At 55.1% G+C, this 22,603-nt stretch overlaps 1 protein-coding gene across 1 annotated transcript; it reads left to right on the top strand.

Annotated features, from left to right (window-relative positions):
• Positions 1-3,222: 3,222 nt before the first annotated feature.
• NGFR (nerve growth factor receptor) lies at positions 3,223-21,338 on the top strand. The gene is made up of 6 exons (XM_036879713.2): positions 3,223-3,406; positions 10,090-10,231; positions 13,480-13,839; positions 17,469-17,721; positions 18,921-19,081; positions 19,750-21,338. Exons 1-6 carry the CDS (start codon positions 3,335-3,337, stop codon positions 20,049-20,051), a joined length of 1,290 nt encoding a protein of 429 aa, XP_036735608.2. The 5' UTR covers positions 3,223-3,334; the 3' UTR covers positions 20,052-21,338.
• Positions 21,339-22,603: the final 1,265 nt, after the last annotated feature.

The following is a 22,603-nucleotide window of genomic DNA, read 5'->3' as shown; positions in this document are numbered from 1 at the left end:
GAGGGAGTGTGTACTGGAGGGGCAGGGGGAGGAGGGCTGGTGAGATGAAGGAGGGAGGGGCTGACCCACACGACCGCTCCCAGTTCCTCTTAGAATTGCACTGATATTCTCTTCCCTTCCCAGTCAGGGTTACTGTCGGGTCCAGGAAGCTATGGGGTGTGTGTAGTAGGGGAAAGGGGCCCTCTATACACACAGCTCTGTTGTGGAAGATGGTTCTGGGGGACCCACCAATGAAAACAGCTGCCCCCTAGGCACTGCCTACCTGACCCCTCTTGCTGGTCAGCTCCTGAGAGCCCTCTCCAAATGCCATCCCACACTTAAGGCTGCTAGCACTGAAGATTAGGCAAAAGGGGCCTGGGTCAGGAAGACATGTTTGAAAGATGCTCCTATTTGGGGCCAGGAGTCACAACAATTTGGGAGTCAAGCTCAGGCAGGAGTGGCTCCATCAGGCTCCTTATATTGTCCCAAGGAAGCAGGAGGTACCCAAGTACCCAGCACTCATCAGGAACCAGAGCCCCTGCTGCTGCTGGTGCAGATATAGGAAGGCAGGTGGTGGGATGGGCCTGGCCCTGGTTATGGCACTCATGGTGATGATGGTGATGGTGGTGACAATGCAGTGGTAGCCGTGGTAGTTGTGGGGATGACTGTGGGAGTGAGAATGGTGGCAGTGGTAGTTCCCACAGTGATGCTGGTATCATGGTGATGGTGGTCACAGCAGTGTTGGTTTGGAATAGGTGGCTGTGCTGGTGACAGTGGTGGTGATCGTGGTGGTCCCATGAAAGGAGCATCCTGATCATAGCTATGCTCTCTATGGTTTGGTCACACCCAGGTGTCACATGATAAAATAAGTCTTCACATTAAACAACTAACACACCAGAACATCAGATGCTCCATGAGGGCAGCTGTTATTGTTCACTGCTGCAACCCCAGTGCCTACAATGTGTGTGGCATATAGTAGGTGCTCAGTAAATATGTGTTGAATGATTAAAAGTAGACTAAGTCTCTTCTTGTGTTACTTCATTTGCTTACTGTGCCTGTTCAAAGTAGGACCTTTTTTCAAATTCCCATTTTATAAATGAGAAAACTGAAGCTGAGAGAGATGACATAACCTGTCTAAGATCACACAGGAGTAAGTGATGTTGTGTGTGTGTGTGTGTGTTGGGGGTGGTGGTTGGCATTTACAGCCAGGCCTGTATGACTCTCATTTCAGTGCTCTTTCCTCTATGTACTACACAGCCACTCTCCCAGGCAGCACTCATCAAATCGTGGTCTTATGCTCTGGCTTAATCATAGAAATACTGCTAATAATAGTAACAACTGCTGTTTGTAATTGTTCAAGTAAGGCTTAAATGATCAAGACCATGGAAATTATTAATAACCCAGGCCCAGCCATGGTAGTGTGGGTCATATTAAATTGTGTTGAGATGGATAACCTTGGCAATAATAGTAACCAGGCTCATAAATTAATAACAGAAGTATTTAAATTAATGCCACACTGTCGATACCCTTGGTAGTGAGCAGCTCGATGTTGCTATTAGTACTAATGTTGCCCCATCCTGCCTTCCATGACTTCAGCTGAGAGGAAAGGCAGGGCCATAAAAGCAATAGGAGGAGTCGGCTTAGAGGTGGTCCTTGTCTGGGAGGTGGGGATCCTCAGGGATTTCTGAAGAGGGGCTAGCTGCCTGGCCTCTTATGCCCAGCCATGGAAGTGGGAGCTCATCCACATTCATGTTCAATGCCACGGTGACGTCTACTTATCCTTTCTGGAACTGTGCCTTGGACTTTGTTGCACTCACAGGACAGATATTTTTTCCCTGATGAGTAAATGAATTAGTTTCAGTTGATTGAAGAAATCACCTACCAACCCCTAGCATACTCTTTCACAAGTGTGCTTGATCTCCCCCTTATTCCTGTAATGTAGGAGGGCAGTACTATTTTCTTCAAAGTCAAAACTGAGGCCCACACATGGCCAAGATCAGGGTGTGGGGATGGACTTTGTAGGCTTGGCCCCCACAGCTCTGTGTTCCAGGGCCTACATGTCTGGGAACCAGGGAAGTGTGGAAACAGGTGGAGAGTAAGCACTGAGGTGGGGTAGAGGTGAGTCCCACCAAAAGACTGGTGGCATACTCCCTGGGTTGCTAGAACCTATGAATGGGAACTGCCAAGGTTTCTAAAGCATGCTGAGTGTGATCCTGGGGACACCTACATAATATGCAGTTGGGCATATGGATGTGAATCCATCCAACCATTTTTTCAGGAAGGTGCTCATAAGCTCATGGAAACATTCACAGTCAAGCAAAGGCTATATTGTTGAAGATACATCTGTGTGTTTGTATATGGGTATATGCATGTTTGCTCATGAATATGTGTGTGCATCAGTACCAGAGACTATACATGTGAAGGTGTGTGTGGAGGTGACTCCATGTACATGTGCATGTGTGAATATGTGTGTTTGAATGTTATGACCACATGTGTAATGAGTGTGCATGAGTGCATGAGTATGGCAGTGCCCCTGCATATGTTGGATGTGCAGGTCTACACCAGGGCATGAGGATGATGTGGGCATATGTGATGCATAAGCACATGTATATGTGAGCTTGAGAGTCTGTGTATTCCTGTGTTTTGTATGTAGATCTGTGACCCCTCCAAACCGATTTTTTGCAAATTCAATTGATGTCGGGACGGACTCTACCCTGAACGTCGCTGCTGCGCAGTTGGGACCAGGCCACCTGCTACTACTCGCCTCCCCTTCCCCAGGCCTTAGCGAGGTAGGGATGCAGTATGAACCGGGAGATGAAGGGTGGATGGGCAGTGGGCATTCTAGCTGATAATGGCTGGATAGGGAGCAGGGCTCCGCAGAAGAACCTAAAGCCAGAGGCAGAGGAAGATCGGTAGGAGAGTGAACCCTGCGGGGGGCCGCAACCAGAGAGGACCGCACTGGGGATGGCCTGCTCCCCCAGCCTACAGCATCCGGGACGGAGGCTCAGTAGCGCGGGCTGGGCACTGGGGACCGGGGCAGAGGAGAGGAGAGGCTCCAAGTGCCCGGGCACCGAGAAGCAGCAGCGGGGCGCGCGGGCGCGGCTCCCCGCACGCCCTCCCTTCGCCTCCTCTCCCTTAGAGGAGGCGGCGGAGCGGGCGGGCGCGGTTCCGGGGGTGGGCGGGCTGGGCGGGGAGGAGGCGGGGCCGCCGCACTGGCTTCTCCCAGCCCCTCCTGCCCGCAGCCAGAGAGCGGAGCCTCGGCCAGCTCCGAGGGGCGGGCGCTGGAGCGCAGCGCAGTCCTACCGGTCCGCGGAGCCGACAACTGCAAGCCGGGCGCTGCCACCGGAGGCGGACGATGGGGGCAGGTGCCGCCGCCGGCGCCGTGGACGGGCCGCGCCCGCTGCTGCTGCTGCTGTTGGTCCTGGGGGTGAGTGCTAGCGGGGGCGCGGCCCGCTCCCTTTCCTGGGACCGGAACCCCCGTGGACTCAGGTTTCCTCCAGGGAAAAGAGAACTGAGCTTTGGGGTCCCAGACACTGGGAGGTGGAGGGAGGGAGAGGAGCTTCATTCCGGGATCCACGGAGGAGCGTCTAGGGTTCTCAGAGGACAGAGGCGACCCTGAGGTCCAGGATAAAGATACGCTCAAGAGGGGCGCACAGACGCGGATCCTTGGGTACCGCGGGGTGTGTGTGAAGGAGCTGGGAGGGGTCTGTTAAGAAGGGGTCCCGGGGCTCTCGGATGCCTGGGTTCTTCGGAAGAGGGCGCTTGAATGCCGGGATCTCGAGGAATCTCGGATTCTGCCTGAGCATCTTGATCTCTGGAGGGTCGTGGGACGAAACTCGAGCTTTACAGAAGCAGGAGGAATGAGACGGGGACTAGAGATGAGGCACGAGCGCTGCTGGGGCGGAGAACTGGAGACGGATGGAACAATGGGGAAGAGAGTGGAGGGACTGCAGGCAAAGGGGACCCGGTATCGGACAATGAGAACCGACCAGACAATGGCGGGGGGAGGGGCGTGGGAGGGAGAGGTTCGGGGCGCGGGGGTCGTTTCAAGAGAGAAAATGAGCTTAGGGAGGGCAGAAAAGGGTGAGGGAAGTAAAGAGATGGAAGCATGAGGAAAGAGGAGAGAGAAGGGAGTCCTAAAGCTGCTGGGCCCCGTCTGCTCGCCGAGGGACAGTGGGTCCAGAAGAGAGCAGAAGCACCGACGTTTCCCGCGCCTGCCGCGCGCTCTTTCCGCGGCCTAGCCGGGCCGGGAAATTGCGGCTGGGTATGAGAGGCTGGAAAGGGAGAGCCCACTTTGCCTGGGTGGACGCGCTCGCTCCTCGGTTCCTCAGGACCTGCGCGTTCCTCCGACACGCTTATTCTCAAGAGTTGAAGCAGCGTCGTGAACCGGAAGGGACGGAGCGGGCGTCGTCGGACCGGGTCTGGCCGCCGCCACATCTCGGGGTGCAGAGCGCCGGGACGCGCAAGGCGGGGGATGTCCTGGCAGCGCTCAGCCCTGGGTCGCTCAGGCAGAGGCGGCCCCGCAGGGGGCGCTGCGACGCGAGGGCTGTGGCTTCTGCAGCTGCGGGCGAGACCTGGGCTGTGCGCCCCCCACCCTTACTCAGGCCCCCTGTTAAGTTAAACGTCCCGAGCGCTGCGCGCGCGTTCGCTGGGCTCCAGCGTCCAGGTGGGTAGGGACTGTGCCTGCACCCCGCCCAGCTTTCGGTGGAGGACCTGCGCACCCAACGAGACGGAGGCGCTCGGACGCTTCGGATTCTGTCTAGCTAAAAGACTACGGGTCTTCTTAAGCATCCAAGTCCCCTCCCCCCAGACACCCCCGCTCCGGTAGTTCTGATAGGATGTTCAGGAGATGTGAACTGGCGTGTGGCCACGAACGGAGTGCCCTAGAAGGCTTGGCAATGGAGGAGGTGGGCTCCATCTTCCTGCCATCTTCATCTCTCAAGCATCGCGCTCCAAGTCCCCATTTTACAGATAAGGAGACTGAGGCTCTGACAGTTTTAACGACTTGGCCGAGATCCAACAAACAAGTTGAGCCAGTGTCCTAGCTAGGCTGCCCCTCACCTGATTCTCAGCTCGGTATCCCGTATCAACTAATGGGGCAGCCCGGCGTCCCAGCCCAGGACACGAGCTGCGTTTCTCTGCGGGCGGCGAGCTTGACACCATCCCTAGAGTCTGGCTGGCGGAGGAAAATGAGGGCTAAGGTGGGCAGAGACCCTCTCTGGGCGCCGGGCCCATCCGCGAAACTCAGCGCCGGTTCTCTGGTACTGTCAGTGCCTGTGGCTTCGTGCGGGGGCTTGGAAGTGACTGCGGGCACGCTTGCTGACTAACGCCGCGGGTCACAGACGCTTCCCGGCCCCGGAGGGGTGGGGCTCGGCGACCGGCAGTGAGGATCCCGGAGGGGCGAGGGCGTGGGTGGGATCCCGGCCGGGGCTAGAGTGTCCCGCGAGTATGCAAGAGGCGAGGAAGGAGGGGGGCGGGGGTGGAGGGCAGGGGGCTGCGGAAGGGGGCGCCCGCCCAGAATCTGCCGCCGGCAGCCCCGGCGGCTGGCGGCGGAGCTGCTGTCGCTGGGCTGGCTCTGCGCACCGCGGCGGTCCGCGCTGCTTCCTGGGCCGCGGCGAGAGAGTGCTGAAACCAGAGCGCGTCCCGGCGGGTCGGCTGGCTGGCCGCGCCGGTAATGGAGGCACTTTGTCATTCAGACGTCTGTAACCGGAGCCGCGGGGCTGGCTAATGCGCCTAATAGGGACGCAGCGAGGGCCGCAAATGGGAGGAGGCAAGCGGCCAGGCTGGGCAGGCGGCTCCGGGAGGGAAGGGGTCCCCACCCGGCTGTACGGCTCTGTCCCGTTCACGCTCCTAGATTCTTCTCTAGGGGTGCGAGGTGGGAAGACGAGAATAATAAAACTGGTTGAGTGCTTACTTTGTGCCACGAACTGTCCTGGGTAATTTCTCTTGTGTTATTTAATCCTACAAGTTCCCAGCAAAGTAAATCTAGTTATTCCCATTTTACAGTTGAGGAAGCCGAACCTCTCAGACCTTCAGGCACAAAAACCCCCAGTTATTAATTAAAATCCCCTTGTTGGAACCCAGGATGCTTGTCTTGGAACTTATTCTCTCGGATGTATGCGCCCCCTCCCCAACACCCCAGCCTTCTACATCATGTAGGGACACGGAGCCCTGAACCAACACTAGCCCTGAAAATTAGAAACTAGATCCGTCTTCTATGCCCACAAATTTGGTACCTAGCCCCTCCTTCCAAAACCCACCGCGGCCCTTCTCTCGGATCCGGCAGCATCATCCTCAGTGATTAGCTCCGGCCTCCTACTTCAAACTCAACCCCTGTCTAAACGGATGGGGAGGTATGTGCCAGTGCTGCCCTGGGCTGGCATCCACCCCAAAAAGACCCTCCGCATATCTGAAAATTCTCCAACCCCGTGGCAGTGGCTAATTGCTACATTTACCTAAGGAACCCTTTGCTGAAGCTGTTGTGGTTAGGACTCATCACACTGAAGCATTCATACAAATTCTTTCAACTATTTTGGTGTGGTTTCTATTTTGTCCAAAGTTTTAAAAAAGTTAAGGTTCTCAAAAGTCAGTTCATCTTAGGGTATTCCACCTTGGTTCTTGAAAGCCTTGACACAGCAAAAAGATTGCAAACATTCTTGAAAACGGGATGAAATCATTCCATCAAATTGGAAATGAGTAAGTGTAATAAATGGAAATTTCAGGCAAATGTGTCTATCATTTTGGTAAGTTGATCATTTTGGAGCACTATGCCTGAGTCCTAGTCATCCCTCTCTGCTTCCCAGATTGCCCCACTTTGGACCAATAGAGGATGTGGCAGGGGCCATGCATCAGGCCACTTAACAGAATCGCCTCTGTGGGCTTCACTTTCCCCACCTGTCAGAGGGGATGAGGGCAATCCCCCAAGGTTTCCCCCTTAGCATTTTGGCTTCCAGAGTAGCTCTCCCTCATAGGACTGTGACTCTTTCCCCAAGGATAAGGGACCATGTCTCATTGGAAACTCTTAGTTTAATGCTCAGTAAATGGTTGTTGAATTAGTTAAGGAGAGCAATTCCTATCTTCTTTGGTCCCCACACCTTCTTTAGACTCTTTCTGATGGGTAAGTCTTTCTTCATATTTATCCTGTCCCCAACTTCAGTGATTTCCTCTCTTTGGGGATAGCTAACCTCTCCCCCCACCAACATGTCCTGTCCAGGCTCACAGCTCTCCCTAAGACAAGACACTTCTTTGATAAGTAACATTTACTGAACTCATACTATACACCAGACTTGCATAAATTATTTAAGTTTCACAGCAACCCTGAGCAATAGACATTACCAACCCAATGTTTTAGGTGGGAACACTGAGGCTTCGAGAGATTGGGAATTTACCCAAAATTGTATACCATTAAGTAGCAGATCTGGGTAAAACAGGAAACAAAACAAGCACGGGAAACTCATGACTCCAAATGTAAGACCAGGAGAAGAGAGAGAGCCACAGGCTGCGGCAGGGAGAGCAGGCTTTGAGGAAGAGGGGCTTACACAAGGCTGCCACGGCACCCACGGCCACCATAGACAGACACCCCTCAGCTAGCAGGGGCCCAGGTCTCTACTGACTTCAACTAACTGGAACATAGCCAAAAGTCACAAAAGAAATAAGAAAGACCTTGGAAAAGAGATAACAGGGATCTCAAAGTGCATAAACACCTTCCTCACCCATTTAATACCTACAGCAACTCTATGAGGCAGGTAACATCATGCATCCCTAAAGATAAAGAAATGGAGGCACAGAGGAATTCAAAACCTGTCCCAGCTCACCCAGCTCTAAGTGCTGAGCCAGGATTCAGAGTGATGGGGGCAGCAGAGGAGGAAGGCAGTAGAGCTCACACTTTTTACTCAGCGAATTGCCCCCTCCTGGTTCAGGTCCTATTTATACTCACTTTATACACCTTTCCTACCAAGGCCAGTTACATAGTTCCTCAAAATTCAGTTAGATCTAATAATTGGAACAGGCAGAAGGGGATGCTCAGGTCAAACTCTGGTAGCAGCAGAAATTGACAACTGATATCTTGACAGGAAGGGAGGAGAAAGAAAAACTATTTTCACAAAGAAACTGACAGGAGTATGCAAAGAGACAGAAGTGGGGTAATTTGGGATAAGGAATACAAGAGCTTTACTGAATTGCAGCCCAGAATTATCACTGGTATAAATTTTGAGTCCCTGGGTCATGGGGAAACTGTGAAGGTATGTTCCAGAGTCAGAGAAGGGTGCAGCCACCATGGTTAAAATGAAAAACATTAGGTGATTAGAACAGTAAATCCTTGACTTTTAGGAAAGTCAGCCATCCAGAAAGTCATTCCCCCCAGAGTTGTAGTTAATTAAGGCCGTATCATATTGTCATGTTTATGAATTCCATAAATATACATGTTGGGTCCCTACTAGGTGCTAGCTACTGTGTCAGGCACTGGAGCAACCACATCCTGCCCTCAGGGAGCTGAGAGTCCAGTGGTGGACTCTGTTACATGTCAGACCGAAGAGCACAGTGAACAGGGAGAACACAAGACAGGCCAGCTCCGGTTGTTCTGGGAGGGGTGGGGCCACCAGACAGCTCCCGTGGGGAAGTGACATTCAAGCAGAGCCCTAAAGGATGAAAAGAAACCTGAACAGATCCTTCTGGAATCTTGCTTACCTCCTGGGGAAAAGCCTGCATCTGGGACTGCCCCCCATTCCCCCCAGCCTCAAGGCTTCTGGTCTGCAGATGTTCCCAGCAGTGTGTTCCTGCCACCTGGGAGATGATAACACCCAAGGTTCCCCTCCTACAGCTGCCTTCCTCACCTCCTGCTGGTCTCTTGAGGACCACAGGCTGCTACCTAGACTGATCCAATCCATCCACCACCACCCCCCACCGCCTCCACCAAACCCTGGTGAGACTGCAATATATTTTTAAAGGACCAGAGGAAAGGGAGTGTTCTTGGCCAGATCGTGGCCAGGAAGAAAACAGAGGAATGCCCAAAATGACCTTTAACACTCTCTTCTGGCCTCACGATCCAAGAGCCCATACTTCCTCTCAGCATCAAATGGGAGCTGCGTGGTCTGGGGCCAGGGAAACAGGCTTTGGAATTTTATTAGACATGAATTTTTTTTTTTTTTTTAAGAAGCAGAAATACAAAGCAAGCTGCCAGCAGCCCCTCCCTCTAGGGAATCCGGTGCTAAATCATTCCATCCCTGAGCAGAGATGCCTCTGCCACAGGAATCTGACTCCCCTTTCCCCTGGTTCCAACGCTGTTCCCAGTGGCTGCATGGGGGGCAGGGAGAGGGGAAGTCTGGTGGCTGGAAATCAAATCCTGGTGGAGCAGGGCTGCTGGGTGGTGAGAGCAGCCACTTTCTCATCATTGATACCAGGCGCCCCTTCTCCCATCTTGGCTCCAGACTCTTGCCAATTGGCTGGTCTTTTGCTCTCACCCTGGGCTGTAGACATTTCTAATTGTGCAGAAAAATGGAGACTCAGAGAGAGAAAGCAGGGCAGGCAGAGCCAGAGTTTAACCCAAGACCCCACCCTTCTGCCTTGTGTTCTAGAGTACAGACACCTCTCGTGTGATATTTGATGTGTGGAATGGTAGAATTAAGGACTTGGATTAGGACCCTGCTAGCCTTTGTGAGAAAAAGTCCTCTCTTTGAGTAGATTCAGCCTTGCAGGTGTGTGACTTAGCAAGTGGTGTTTGGGCTAGATTTCAGCTTCTAGTTGCCCCCTTGGCTGGGACCCCTGTTCAAACTGCAACATGTACAACCATTCATGGTGTCCCTGCCTGAGGGCCCCCTGATGGGCCTCAGGCCCCCTTCCCCTTGTAGTGTATCCTTGGGACTCCAGGAGTTGCTGTAACCCCGAGATGAACTTTGCAGAAGATCAGCATCCCAGGTTCTGACCTCGCACCCCCAGTAGCCTGCAGGGGCCCACTATCCCCCACTGCCTTTCTTGATGCGCCTAATGCCTCCCTGGTGAGCGCATCCTGGCCCAGGTGGTTCCAATGGAAGGCCTTAGGAGACCAGTGTTTGACCCCTCAGAAGGCAACCCCTCTTTCTCTTGCTAGTCTGACCCTCTGATCTCCCGACGCAGGTGTCCCTCGGACGTGCCAAGGAGGCCTGCTCCTCAGGCCTGTACACCCACAGTGGAGAGTGCTGCAAAGCCTGCAATCTGGGCGAGGGGGTGGCCCAGCCTTGTGGAGCCAACCAGACCATGTGTGAGCCCTGCCTGGACAGTGAGTACAGGCTGGCAGGTGGGAAGAGGGGAGAGGATGGGAAGCAGGGGGCACTGGGGAGAAGCATGCCCAGAAGAGGGCTTACAAATGCTCTGCCTCCTGGCAGGGTCTCCTGCCTACCATTGTATGGGCACCAGAAGTGGATCTGACCCAGTATAGGAGGCAGAGAGGGGAAGCTGAGAGTGGATAAGGGAAGTATACAGAGGGAAGAGGGGGACTGATGGGGCATCCCAAGGGGTGCCCCTTCCCAGCCCCCAAGCAAAGAGGCCTGGTAGAAGTGTGGGGCCAGGTTGGGAGGAGCCGCCAATGTTAGCACCAGCTAAAAATACCATCTGCACTGCAAAATCAATGGCTGCCACTTACCCTTGGTGTGTTTGGGGGAGGCAAGGAGGATCAAATCCTGGCTGCCCTGGAGACTGACCCTGGGGGAATCCTGAGAGGGTGTGGCTACCCCTCCCGCAGGCCAACTGTTCTGAGGCTCTGACCAAGAAAGCAGAACTTTCAGGAGCCAGCAGGGATGGGGTTGGAGTCCTACAAAGATGTCCTTACTGTGGGGTGATACCAGGTCTAGGAGGGGGAGGGATGTTGTGACCATTCCTACCTAGGACTTCCTTGGGGAGAGGAGAGAACTCTGTCTGCCAGGGCGGTTGATTGAGGAAGGCAAAAGGACTTTGGGGGAGGGGAGATGTTGGGTCTGAATTCTGTGTGCTTTTGAGTCAGGAGTCTCATCTCTGCTGTATGCCTCCAGCCTCAGTGGCTGCTTGCAGGCCTTGGGCTCAGTGCCCTTTCCTGACTCTGCCCAGAAACCTTTCCAACCTGCCTAGAGTTAGAGCCTGCCTTCTACCTGGCACTCAGTGCCCATCTGGAGGGCTGGGGGGAACCATAATCAGATTATTTAGTCACACTGGGAACGAGGGTACAAGGAACTGAGCACTCTGAAACCACCTACCCTTGGATTCCTCACCACCGTTACCACCCCCCACCACATGCAGAGCGTATCTGTGCTTCAGGTAACCCCAACTCCTCAGTGTCCCCAAACACACTGCTCCTCTTTCTGCTTGTGGATTCCATAACTTCATCCACCAGCAGAGGGATACCTGGGCTTGGGTGGAGAAGCTGGGCATCCTGTATTGCCCTTGCCTCCTTGCCATCCGGCCACCTGCCCTGGCCTAACAGGGTTTCCATCCCAGGGCAGGATTGCTCAGCCATCAGTACCCTGGGACCTCCCAAGTCCGCCTCTCTCATTTCCTAGACTGCAGCCCAGGGCCTCTCCTCCCTGGACCCTAAGTATCCCAGGATGGGACCCCACTGCCTGCTGTGAAGGTACAGGGTGGGGTGGGAAGGGGAGGGGAAACAGGAGCAGAGACCAGCTTGAAAGTGGTGGTAGGGACCCCCCATTCTCTCCCACCGTCCCCCTCCCTTTCCCTCCGTTCTCCTCCCAGCCTCAGCTGCTTTAACAGACTGCCTTTACAAGCCCACTTTATAGGATGGAGACCCCAGCGGACTTTCTCTCTATCCTCAAAACATTCCCACAAGGAAACCCATTATGCTTTTGCCTTCATTCTCTGCCAGAAAAGACCACATTTTCCCCACCCGTTAAAACCCTCTCCCAGGAGTTTTCTGCTAATTTTCCATATTTTCCCATGGGCAGGGCCCTCCCCTTCTCTTCCAGTGTAACTGGACCCGCCCTCCTGCCACATGCCAACCAGATAAGACCCTCCTGTTTGTATAAATTGGACAGCCTGCCTTGGCTGTTTATGCTTGGCAATCCTTTCTGCTGTCTAGCTGTATCCCTGCTACTGAAGGTCACTGAATTTATCGTTGCCAACCCCATGGGGCCCAACCTTCATGGCATCCCTACTGTGCATCAAGTGCTTTATGGTGGAATTTCATTTATTCCTCACCACAACACTGAGTGGTGATATTATTCCCTATTTTACAGAGAAAGAAAGAAAAAAGAAGCTCAGATTAAGTAAAACACCCCACACAGCTAGTAAATGATGGAAGCTAGATTTTGAACCCACATAGCTCTGCCTGATCCCTAGGAAGAGAAATATGGGTCCTTCTGCCAGAACTGAGTCTGTCTTTTCCTTCCGTCCCCCCACTCCTGCCCCTTTTCACTTCTCTCTGGGTTTTTCCTCTTTGGCTTCTCCATTTCCACCCCCGCAACCCCCACCCCAAGATAATGACCCTGTGCACCATCTTGTGTCTTGATGACTTTAGAGAAGATGGAGATCAGACCCCATAGCAGGCCTCCATTTCCCTTCAATGGGACCCTAGTATCTCTCCTTCTACTTCCACCTCCCCCTGGTCTCAGGTTCCTAAATCTGTGCTCTTCCGGCCCTTGGAGCAAAGACACATCCTCATGGATTGAGACTGACACAGAGTTCTCCACCTTGGATGGGAAGCCGGGAAGAGCTGGCTCTGTCCCTTGCTCCTCCTTATACCAGGAGGAGAGGATCCTGGCACCCTCTGGCATCCTTCTCCTGATTCTGAGCTCACATCCATTAAGAGAACAACATGAGCTTGAAAATCTCCCCTTTTTGCCATTTGAAAGGGCACAGGACAAAATACAAGTCCTTCTTGCTTTCTAGCTTTAATACCTCCTGCTGTACCTGAACTTTCTTGCCAGGAGACGCATCCCCACCCTCAAAAGCCAAGCCCTTCAGCAGCGTGGGGTAACACCATGAGTGGGAAATTCTGCTGTCTAACCCTAGTCACTCCCATTCAGGCCACACCTGAGCCCCCACCCGTGAGCAGAGGAATGGAAGGTTCGCTGAGGTGGGAGGCTCCCTAGCAACGGCCAGCCATGCCTGGGCTGGGTGCACAGCCCAGCTCCGGCCCTCGGGGAGGGCTGGGTGGGACCCACGCTCAGATTATTCCTTAATTATGCTGGGAACAAGGGTACAGGGCTGGGAACTCTCTAAGAGAATTTGCCAAGAAATTTACTGGCACCAGCTGGGTTACCCTGTGAAGACTCCAAGCCAGTGTTCCCGGGGTCTGGAGCATGGGGCGCCTCACCCAACTTCTTCCTTCCCAGCTGGCTGCTATGAGTGCTCACAGCCCCAGGATCAGGGACCCGGGGGAGGAGGCTGGGAGTCAAATACTGAGTGAGGCTGAACCGAGGGGGTCAGTACCCTGGCGGGCGATGGGAGAGGGAGGACCTCCAGCTCCCGCGTCCCAACTGCCCAAAGGGCAGGCGACTAAATTCTGAGCACTGGGCTTCCCCGCCCATCCATCTCCCACAGGTGTGACATTCTCTGACGTAGTGAGTGCCACCGAGCCATGTAAGCCGTGCACCGAGTGCGTGGGCCTGCAGAGCATGTCGGCGCCATGTGTGGAGGCGGATGATGCCGTGTGCCGCTGCGCCTACGGCTACTACCAGGACGAGACCACCGGCCATTGCGAGGCCTGCCGTGTGTGCGAGGTGGGCTCGGGCCTCGTGTTCTCGTGCCAGGACAAGCAGAACACCGTGTGCGAGGAGTGCCCCGACGGCACGTACTCCGACGAGGCCAACCACGTGGACCCGTGCCTGCCTTGCACGGTGTGCGAGGACACCGAGCGCCAGCTGCGCGAGTGCACGCGCTGGGCCGACGCAGAGTGCGAGGGTGAGCGCGCCACGGGCGGGGCTGGAGGCGTGGGAAGGGCGCCCCCTGGGGGTCGAGAGGGTCAGGCCTGAGCGGCCTTGGGCCGGCGGCCACCCTCCCTGAAACTGAATCCTGAGTGGGGAGATGGGTCCTGATCCTTCTCACCAAAGGGCCCCTTACACTATTTCCTTTGGGCTAAGTGTTTGGAAAGCCGTCATCCACCTCCTGGCCACAGCTTGCATTTTACGGGGCTGTATTAATCCATAACTTCCAGCTAGGGACTCGATGGGCAGCAGATAAGAGACTTGAAGGTGGCCACCGTGTCCAGATCAGAGAGCAGGACATGTGTGATCCCTGAGGCAGGCTTTCTGAAGTGGAGAAGGGGCTTAAGGACCTTCAGGAGTTGGGACGCTTTGGCTCAGAGGCCTGGTCTAGGTCTGGCATGGTTTATGGCTCTGGGACCTAGGATGGAACCCATCCTGTCACTTACCATCTGAGTGATGTTAGGGAGGTCTCTCCGGTCTCTGGACCTCAGGTTCCTGATTGATCACGTGGTTTCCAGGTTGCTGTGGTTAGAGAAAGTGGCTGGCCCAATTCAACTGGTGATATCTGAGGGAAGGGTCAACTGTCATGGATACAGCTTAGTCAAGGATGACACTGAACCCAGGGAGCACTACGGAGGTTGAGAGGACAGAGGTTCTGGGAGAGCGGAAGAAGGGGCCTGGCAGGCCTGGGCTTGGGAGCCCAAGGATGAGGCAGGGTACCCGTGGAGGGCTCTCAGCCCCCTGGAGTGGAGAGGAGCTGGTGTGCCCACCTTAGCCAAGCATGGGGCCTCAGGAAATGGGGCAGTCCCTGGGATGGGGAGAGGACGCACTGTGGCAGCCAGGCTGAACTGTTTTGGTCTCGGGTTGCTGGCATCCATCTGCGGGGAGATTGGTGGGCTTTCCTACTGCAGGGAGAAGTTGACAGTGCCTTTATTTTCTGTCCCTTACCCTGTGGCCTGGTGCCCACTTAGCTGTTTTCCTTTGGCATCTAACTGTCAGGGTGCCCTCCTTCTGAGCAGGCCCCAACTTTGATGGGAGAGAGACAGCCTTTGCCCCAGTCTGATGAAGGACACATGGTCCCAGCACTTCGTTCCCAGGAGATCCCCCATTCTGGTGGAGGCATTACAACTTCTGCCTTCGGTCAGACCCCAGTCAGATGGGGGAGATAGACTCCGCACTGTGCAGAGCCTTCAGTCTGACCCAGGCTCCCACCCTAAGCCTTCCTTCTGGGTCCTGTGATCTCTGGCTCAGGGAGCTGAGGGCAGAGAGGGCTGTTAAGCTGGACTGAGGCCAGGTATGTGAAACCTCCTGCACTGGGGTGGGGGTTGGGGGGAGAGGAGTGGGACGCAGAACATGGTAGTGGCACTTGCCCTGAGCCAGGAGACAGGCAAGTGGCGTCAAGCGCAGGGCAGAGCAGGAAGGGAGTTTCAGTAACTGGCAGCAGGCAGGCAGCACAGTTCATGGGCAAGTCCAGACCAGCTGCTGGGGGACTTAGCTGGGTGCGGTTAGAGCAAAGAAAGGTGGTGGGTCAGGGAGGGTAGGCTCTGCCTTTTGAGGCATTCTCAGATTCCTCCCAGATACCACTCCACTTACCCAGCCACCCTCTTTCCCTCTCCACTCTAGCCTCTGAAGGGTTAAATGTCAGCTGGGGCAGAGGGAACTTTTCAGGAAATGGAGTTTGATTCATGGTTTGGTTGCCCCCCTCCCTTCCCATGCATTGTACTTTCCGGCAGATACATTTCAGGTGTGACACGGTGATTCACCCACCCTCGGGGCAGAAGGTGCCCCCACTGCTCCAGTGAAATTTGGGTTTAGGAAAAGTAACCTGGTCCCTGTTTCCACTCCCAACTCTGACAGCTCCCATTCCGGAAACAGCTGTCAGGACCCACCAAAGGCTTAGCGGGTTGAAATGCTAGTGGACATGGCCACATCTGGATCTTATCCCCCCTGCCTCTCATCAGAGGAGATTGTTGAGCTGAGGGGAGAGCGTTCCGCACGGCATTGTCTTCAGCCTCGTCTGTTCTTACCGCCCTCTCTGCCCTTCCCCACTGCCCTCCAATCTCCCTGACAGCCTGGTCTACCAACACCCACTCCACACCTTCAGCCTCTGGGGTGGGGTCAGCCCAAGCAGAGCTGTATCACCCTCAGGGCACAGGCTGCCCCTCAGCTCACCCAGTCCCCTAGCAGGGCAAGAGAAGACCCTTCCCAGTTCAACACCTTGTCTGGGGCTGCAGAAGACAGGGCTGTGTCCCCTCCACTTCCCGCCTACCTCCTCCACCTCTCCCAGGACTGAGATGGGGAAGGGTGAGGCAGGGCAGCAGATGGCAGCCTCCTCCCCAGTGCCAGCCAGATGGATTCCAGATTCACATCTGGGGGCCTCACCCCTCAGAAAGTGCTGAAAATGGGGGGCTTTGAAGCATCTTTGTCTTGAGTTGAGGAGGCCTAGGAGACCCAGTGAGCAACTTTGACTCCAACTTGGGTGGGCAAACTAGGGGCTGGGTGGGGCAGAGCTGGGAAGCAAAGTGCCCTCCCCTTCACCCTACTGGCATGTACTTCCTGCTCTCCCTCCCTGCCCCAGGCATGGGAAGCAAGGATGGATGGGGTAGGCAACTTTGCCCAGACAGGTACCCCCGGGGCCGTCCAGAGCTCACAGCTCCTGGTATTGCCCCCAGCTGGGTGGCAGAATGGAAAATCCCCCTGATGCTAGGTTCCCTGTGAGGGAGGCGGGTAATGCCCAGCTGGCATGAAAGGGCCTCTCTGGGTGGCAAGGCACAGTCTCCCTCCCCTGGAGCAGTGAGCAGTACCTGCTGTTTAGGCCCTTTTTCCACCAGCAGTCTGCTTCCTGCCCAGGTAGGCTTTGTGCTACCTGGCACTGTCTTCTCTGGGTGGCAACATCAGATGGCCTGGGGGCCACTGAGGGCAGGAAACAGAGGCTAGCATTGTCCACATACTGACTGGAGGGAAGCAAGCCAGCTGGGCACCCTGCACCCTGCCCAAACCTAGAGCTAGGACTTGAGAGACAGAAAAGGAGGCTGAGAGCCAGCTTTTGGGGAGGTGGTGTGGGGGCTGGTGTCTCTGCTCTGACCTGAGTACCCTCATCCTTCCATAGGGCAGTGGTGATTGGGGTTAGTGGGGCAACCTGGGGCCAGAGAAGCTACAACATCTCCCCAGAGTGATTCCACCTGGAGGCTTCCTGGGCCCACACTCTCTTCTTTGTGTGTTTACCTCCATGCCAGGCTTTTGGACACCCAGGGGAGGCAGAATAGATTCCTCTGACCACAGCTCCTCCTGAGATGGAAGGGAGCTTAAGAAATTCTCTCTCTTAATATCCTCATTCCATAGATGGGGAAATCAAGGTCCTGAGGGTCAAGGGAATGTTCCAGAGTCACACTGCAAGGCAGTGACAGGTCTCCTGACTCCCAGGCTCTTGCTCTTCTCCATCCTAGGGACATGGTACACACAATCCCAGCCCTCAGCCCTGTGTGTAACAGCTGGCCACCTGAGCATCTGGAATGGGGCAGTGGCTGGGGAAGAGCCCCCAAGTGGGTCAGACATAAGGGGAGGGGGTGGAGAGTGGGTTCTCACTCCTGTAGCCCTTTCTCCCAGAGATCCCTGGCCGTTGGATTACACGATCCACACCCCCAGAGGGCTCGGACAGCACAGGCCCCAGCACCCAGGAGCCCAAGGTACCTCCAGAGCAAGACTTCATAGTCAGCACAGTGGCAGATGTGGTGACCACAGTGATGGGCAGCTCCCAGCCCGTGGTGACCCGAGGCACCGCTGACAACCTCATCCCTGTCTACTGCTCCATCCTGGCTGCTGTGGTTGTGGGCCTCGTGGCCTACATCGCCTTCAAGAGGTGAGAGTGGAGATGGGGGACAGAGAGCAGGATCTTTGCCCTCGAGGATGGCTTTGCTGTGACCTTGACCTGGAAATGCACACATTTTTACCTCAACTCCAAACCAACCTCATCCTCACTCACCATCAGCTGTCCCACTGCAAGTGGGGGGAGGTGGCAACTCAGCAGGAGGTAGGGAAGGTACCACTTCCATGCTCCTCCCCTCCCTAACTCCCCAGCTATGTTAACCCGAACTGTGCACAGAGCTTCCTTTACCCACTGCCTCTGTCCTCAAACTCCATTTACCCACACAGTTACCCGCGTGTGCACGTGTGTCTCCCTTACCGTGTCACACTTGGGATGCTGTGGCACCCACATCCAGAAATCCAGGATGGGCAAGAACTCCCAGAAAACATTTTAAATGTTTAAGTGCATTTTCCATTCTGTTAAAAAAAAAAGATGATCAAAGTCATACATTAATACAAGCTTGTTTGGAAAAATGCATACAAGACCAATGTCTTGTAAAGTAAAAAGTAAAAGCCCCTTTTTATCTCCCCAAATCTTACCCGTCTCCTCATTGGAATCTGTTAGGAGTAGACCCTTTCCAGCCATCTTCTGTGCATTGATAAACACATGTACATAAAACTTTGATACTTATTCATAAACCTGCAGATTGTTTTTAAGCATCAATGGGATCAGGTTATGCATATTCTATAACTTATTTTTTTCACTTAATCTTCCTTGGGAGCACTTTCCTCAAGACATATAGATTATCTGATCATTTGTAAGCACTCACTCAATAATATGGGTGGGTCATCATTTGTTTTACCAGTCTCCCATTGATGGACATTTGATTAGTTTTCAGTTTTTCTTATTTCTTATAATAGCAGAGGAAATCCTTGTATAGTTTCTTGCACACAGGTGGGAGTATTTTAGCAGGGTAGGTTGGTAAAAGTGGAAATCCTGAAAAGTCATTTATTTATGCATCATTCATTCCATGTGCATTTATTGTATGCTTGCAGTGTGCCGCAAGCCATAGGGCGCCTCTGCCTTCCCAGTGCTTTCAGTGTAGGCCAAGGGCAGATATGTAGAGCAAGAAGGAACTTAGTACTGTGGCGGGGGATATAATTCCACCTGCCAGGCCCCCACATGTCAGAGCACAGACCCCTGGCCAGGGCAGCCCCTCACCCCCTGAGACTGGGCCTGTCCTCTGGCTCCAGGTGGAATAGCTGTAAGCAGAACAAGCAAGGTGCCAACAGCCGGCCTGCGAACCAGACGCCCCCACCTGAGGGAGAAAAGCTCCACAGTGACAGCGGCATCTCCGTGGACAGCCAGAGCCTGCATGACCAGCAGCCCCACACGCAGACGGCCACAGGCCAGGGTAAGCAGCAAGGCTGGGCAGGGGACCAGGGCAGGGAGAAAGGAGTGATGAAGATCAGACTACAGGAGGGACTGGCAGGGAGCTGGCCCACACGGTGGAGGGATGAGAGAGGGCAGGGTGAGGGAATGGGTAGGAGAGGTCCTTTCCAGGGGAATGGCTTAGGAAATGGGAACATTGACAAATGGGAGCATCCAGACTCATCAAGCTAATTGTCCCCCCTAGGGCTAATTACTCCCCAAAGTGGCTACAATTAGCCTCCCGCCCTGGACTTCTGGGGAACAAGTAGTTGATTATGTACCCTAATTAGTGGCCCCTACCCCGGTTCCAGAACACAGACTGCAGCTGAGTCTGGGATTGAGAAGGCCTGTGTCCTCTGCCTTGATTAATTGCTGGGGGGCCGGGAAGGGGTTAGGTGGTGGGGATGGTGCTGGAGCCAGGGGTGAGGCGGGAACAGCAGTCACATCCCTCCACCCACAGCTCCTCCACAGCCCTGCCTCCTGTCCAGGACCTCATCTTGGCCAGCCCTCTGCCTCTGGCCCTCAGGGCTTCCCCAGATTAGGAGGAGAAATGCTGTGGCCTCTCTGGGGTCTTACCCCAGGCCATCATGCCCACCGTGGGGGAAGTGGGGTCCAGCAGGTAGCATCTGACTGCCCCTGGGTTCTTGGCAGCCCTCAAGGGGGACGGAGGCCTCTATAGCAGCCTGCCGCTGGCCAAGCAGGAAGAGGTGGAGAAGCTGCTCAACGGCTCTGCGGGGGACACCTGGCGACACCTGGCAGGCGAGCTGGGATACCAGCCTGAGCACATAGACTCCTTCACCCATGAGGCCTGCCCGGTCCGTGCTCTCCTTGCCAGCTGGGCTGCCCAGGACAGCGCAACGCTCGACGCCCTCCTGGCTGCCCTGCGCCGCATCCAGCGAGCTGACATTGTCGAGAGCCTGTGCAGCGAGTCCACAGCCACGTCCCCAGTGTGAGCCGACCTGGAAGCCCGTGCCCTGCCCCCACATTCCGGCGACTGATGCTCCAGCTAACCCCATGGGCCAGCGTCAGAGCTGAGCTCCTCTGGGCAGGGCGGTGGAGCCCAGGCCCCTGAACCACAGCCCTGTCCCTGCTCCTGTAGGGCCCCACTGCTGCCCGTCACTCTCCCCCTCCAGTGCCAGAGCGCCCTGCTGCCTCTCCCACCCTCCTCCTGCCCCATCACTGTCTCCAGCCGACTCCCTTCTCCCCACACTTCCAGTAGGCCAGCCCCCTCACCTTAGCAGGTGTCCTATCTGGGTGGCCGACACCAGGAGTGGTGTTGGGGGTCAAGACAAGGTCCCAGAGACTCAGAGGAACCAGAGCCATGGACTCTACACTGTGAACTTGGGGCATGAGGAGCATCCCTGGGGCCTAAACCTTCCCTCAGTCCCCTGCCCCGCCCCTCTGGCCTGGGATGAAGAGGGTAAGAGGCTGTCAGAGCTGGAAGGGGGTTTTGAAGTCTAGGTTAGCTCCCTCCTTTGTACACAGGACAGTGAGGCCCAGAGAGAGGTAGTGGCTTGCCCAAAGTCACCCTGCAATGGGGAAGTCAGATATGGGCTGGCCCCCCATCTCTAACTTAGGGGTACAGGCTTCAGGTTTGCTTGAAGGCTGGGAGAGGGGAATCAGGGAAATGTCTCTGGAGAGTATCTCAAAAGCCAGATCCAGTCTTTGCTCCATCATCTCCAAGCCTGTCCAACCTCTGTGGAGATGGGATGTTTTGCTCAAGGCCTGGTCCATTGATCCATCACAATCAAAGATGGATTTGATCGATCACAGCTTGGGGTTAGTAGAAGGGGGTACCGCTTCCCTCTGTCTGTCCCCCTCAGGCATATCAGTGTGGCATCCGTGGTGTGGCCCAGTCTGTAGGTGCCCTCCATCCCCACACAGGAGTATCTCCTCCTAGAGTCAGCCCTGAGAGTCGGGACTAAGACCCCCTCCCCTCCCCAGCTGGTAACAAACAGACTCACTGACACACACAGGATGAGAAACCTTACTTTTCTCCCCGAGTTCCTCCTCTCCGGCTGGGCCTGGATCCTGCCCAGGGTAGCTGCCAGAGAAGCATCGAAGGGACTTGAACTCTGTCCGCTTTCTTCCCTCGCCCCCGGGTTTGGCGGGCCAAGGACAGCTGATGCTGGAGCTGGTGTCTGTCTTCCAAGGGCCTGCACGTGGAGGAATGCTCCCCCAAGCCTCCCCTCCCCTGCGAGCATGGGTTTGGCTGGGCCCCGAAGATTGCAGTGAAGAAACATGGACAAGTGTGGGAATGCAGCAAAAAGGGACTGAATTAGACCGTTGCCTGGAGAGGGTCTCTCCCAAGTTTAGAGGCTCTATGAAGGACTGGCTTTTTCTCTAGCTTGGTGCCAGAAAGGGGCCATGAAGTCCCATGAGGTCCCTCCTGGCATGTTCTGTTTTGCTTGCTGTTGGAATGAGTGTGGCTCCCCCTCTATTTAGCATGAATGAGCCCTGAGCTGGGTGTGCACTGACAGTCACCCCCACCCCTACCCTGGTTCTCCCAGACCTCTAAAAGGGAGGGGAGCATTGTATGTAGATGGCATTTCTGTGACCTCAGTCTGTGATGGGAGGAGGAAACTCACCTTCTGGCCGCGCTCACCTGTGCACCTGGGGAGCCAGACAGGATTTGAGTCTATTTATTTTCTTCCCCAGCAGTTGGGGAGGGGGTTGGGAGGGTTGTAAGTATGTCTTAGCATGTGTTCTGTTCTGGGGGCCTTCCTGCCTCCGTTTGGGCTGAGATGGAGCCCTTTTGGCCTCCCCAGCCTCTGGGCTGTGAGCTCCAGATCCCCTGTCACTTCCCCCTCGCATCCTGTGTAATCATTTCTTGGGACCTACACTTAAAACATAAATGATGAACATTAAATAGCAAAGAGAAAAAGAATGTAGAGATTTTTCTGCAAGCACGTGTGGTTTGAGTCAACGAGGGCTGTGTGTGGCAGGGACCCAGGTATAATTTGCAACTCAGTGAATGCTTGTCCTATTCCCCCCCACCCCGAAAATGGGGAAGTTTTAGTAGAAACCCAGCAAATTCATATGTGTAGCCATGGAGTTAATTTAAGTGGGTTAGGGAAGGAGTGGGGGCCCTTTGCCCCCAGACTTGGGAGAGAGAAAATGAAAACAGCCATGCAGGAAGCCGGCCAGCTGTGAACTTGACCAGATGTCAGAAGTGAAACTGACCACAGGGGAGCCAGGAGGGCCAGGTCACAACCCTGTGGCTCCCAGCCACCCACATGGCCTGGAACACACACACACACACACACATACACACACACACACACACACACACACACACACACACACGCGCGCGCGCGCGCATGGGATCTGGTTCCAGACGGCCTGCGGGAGACGGGCTGGCTGGCCTGGAGTTAGGCAGTCCCCGCCCTCTTGGCCCTCCAGCGAAGGTCCCAACCCCAGCTCCTGCCAGCCTGGCTCTGAGCATTGCCTGGCCAAGGAGCTGCCCGGTTCCCAGCCCCAGGCCTGTGCCCCTCTCTGGTCGCTT

The sequence above is a fragment of the Manis pentadactyla genome, chromosome 4 (assembly GCF_030020395.1).
Source record: "Manis pentadactyla isolate mManPen7 chromosome 4, mManPen7.hap1, whole genome shotgun sequence".
In the NCBI taxonomy this organism is placed as follows: domain Eukaryota; kingdom Metazoa; phylum Chordata; class Mammalia; order Pholidota; family Manidae; genus Manis; species Manis pentadactyla.
Note: the sequence above shows the minus strand (reverse complement) of the source record. Positions and strands in the feature narration are given on the sequence as shown.

Coding starts and splice junctions, on each gene's coding strand:
- NGFR (XM_036879713.2), top strand. CDS start 3,335: ATGGGGGCAGGTGCCGCCGCCGGCGCCGTGGACGGGCCGCGCCCGCTG. Junction 13,840..17,468: donor GGCCGACGCAGAGTGCGAGG/GTGAGCGCGCCA, acceptor CCTTTCTCCCAG/AGATCCCTGGCCGTTGGATT. Junction 17,722..18,920: donor GCCTACATCGCCTTCAAGAG/GTGAGAGTGGAG, acceptor CTCTGGCTCCAG/GTGGAATAGCTGTAAGCAGA.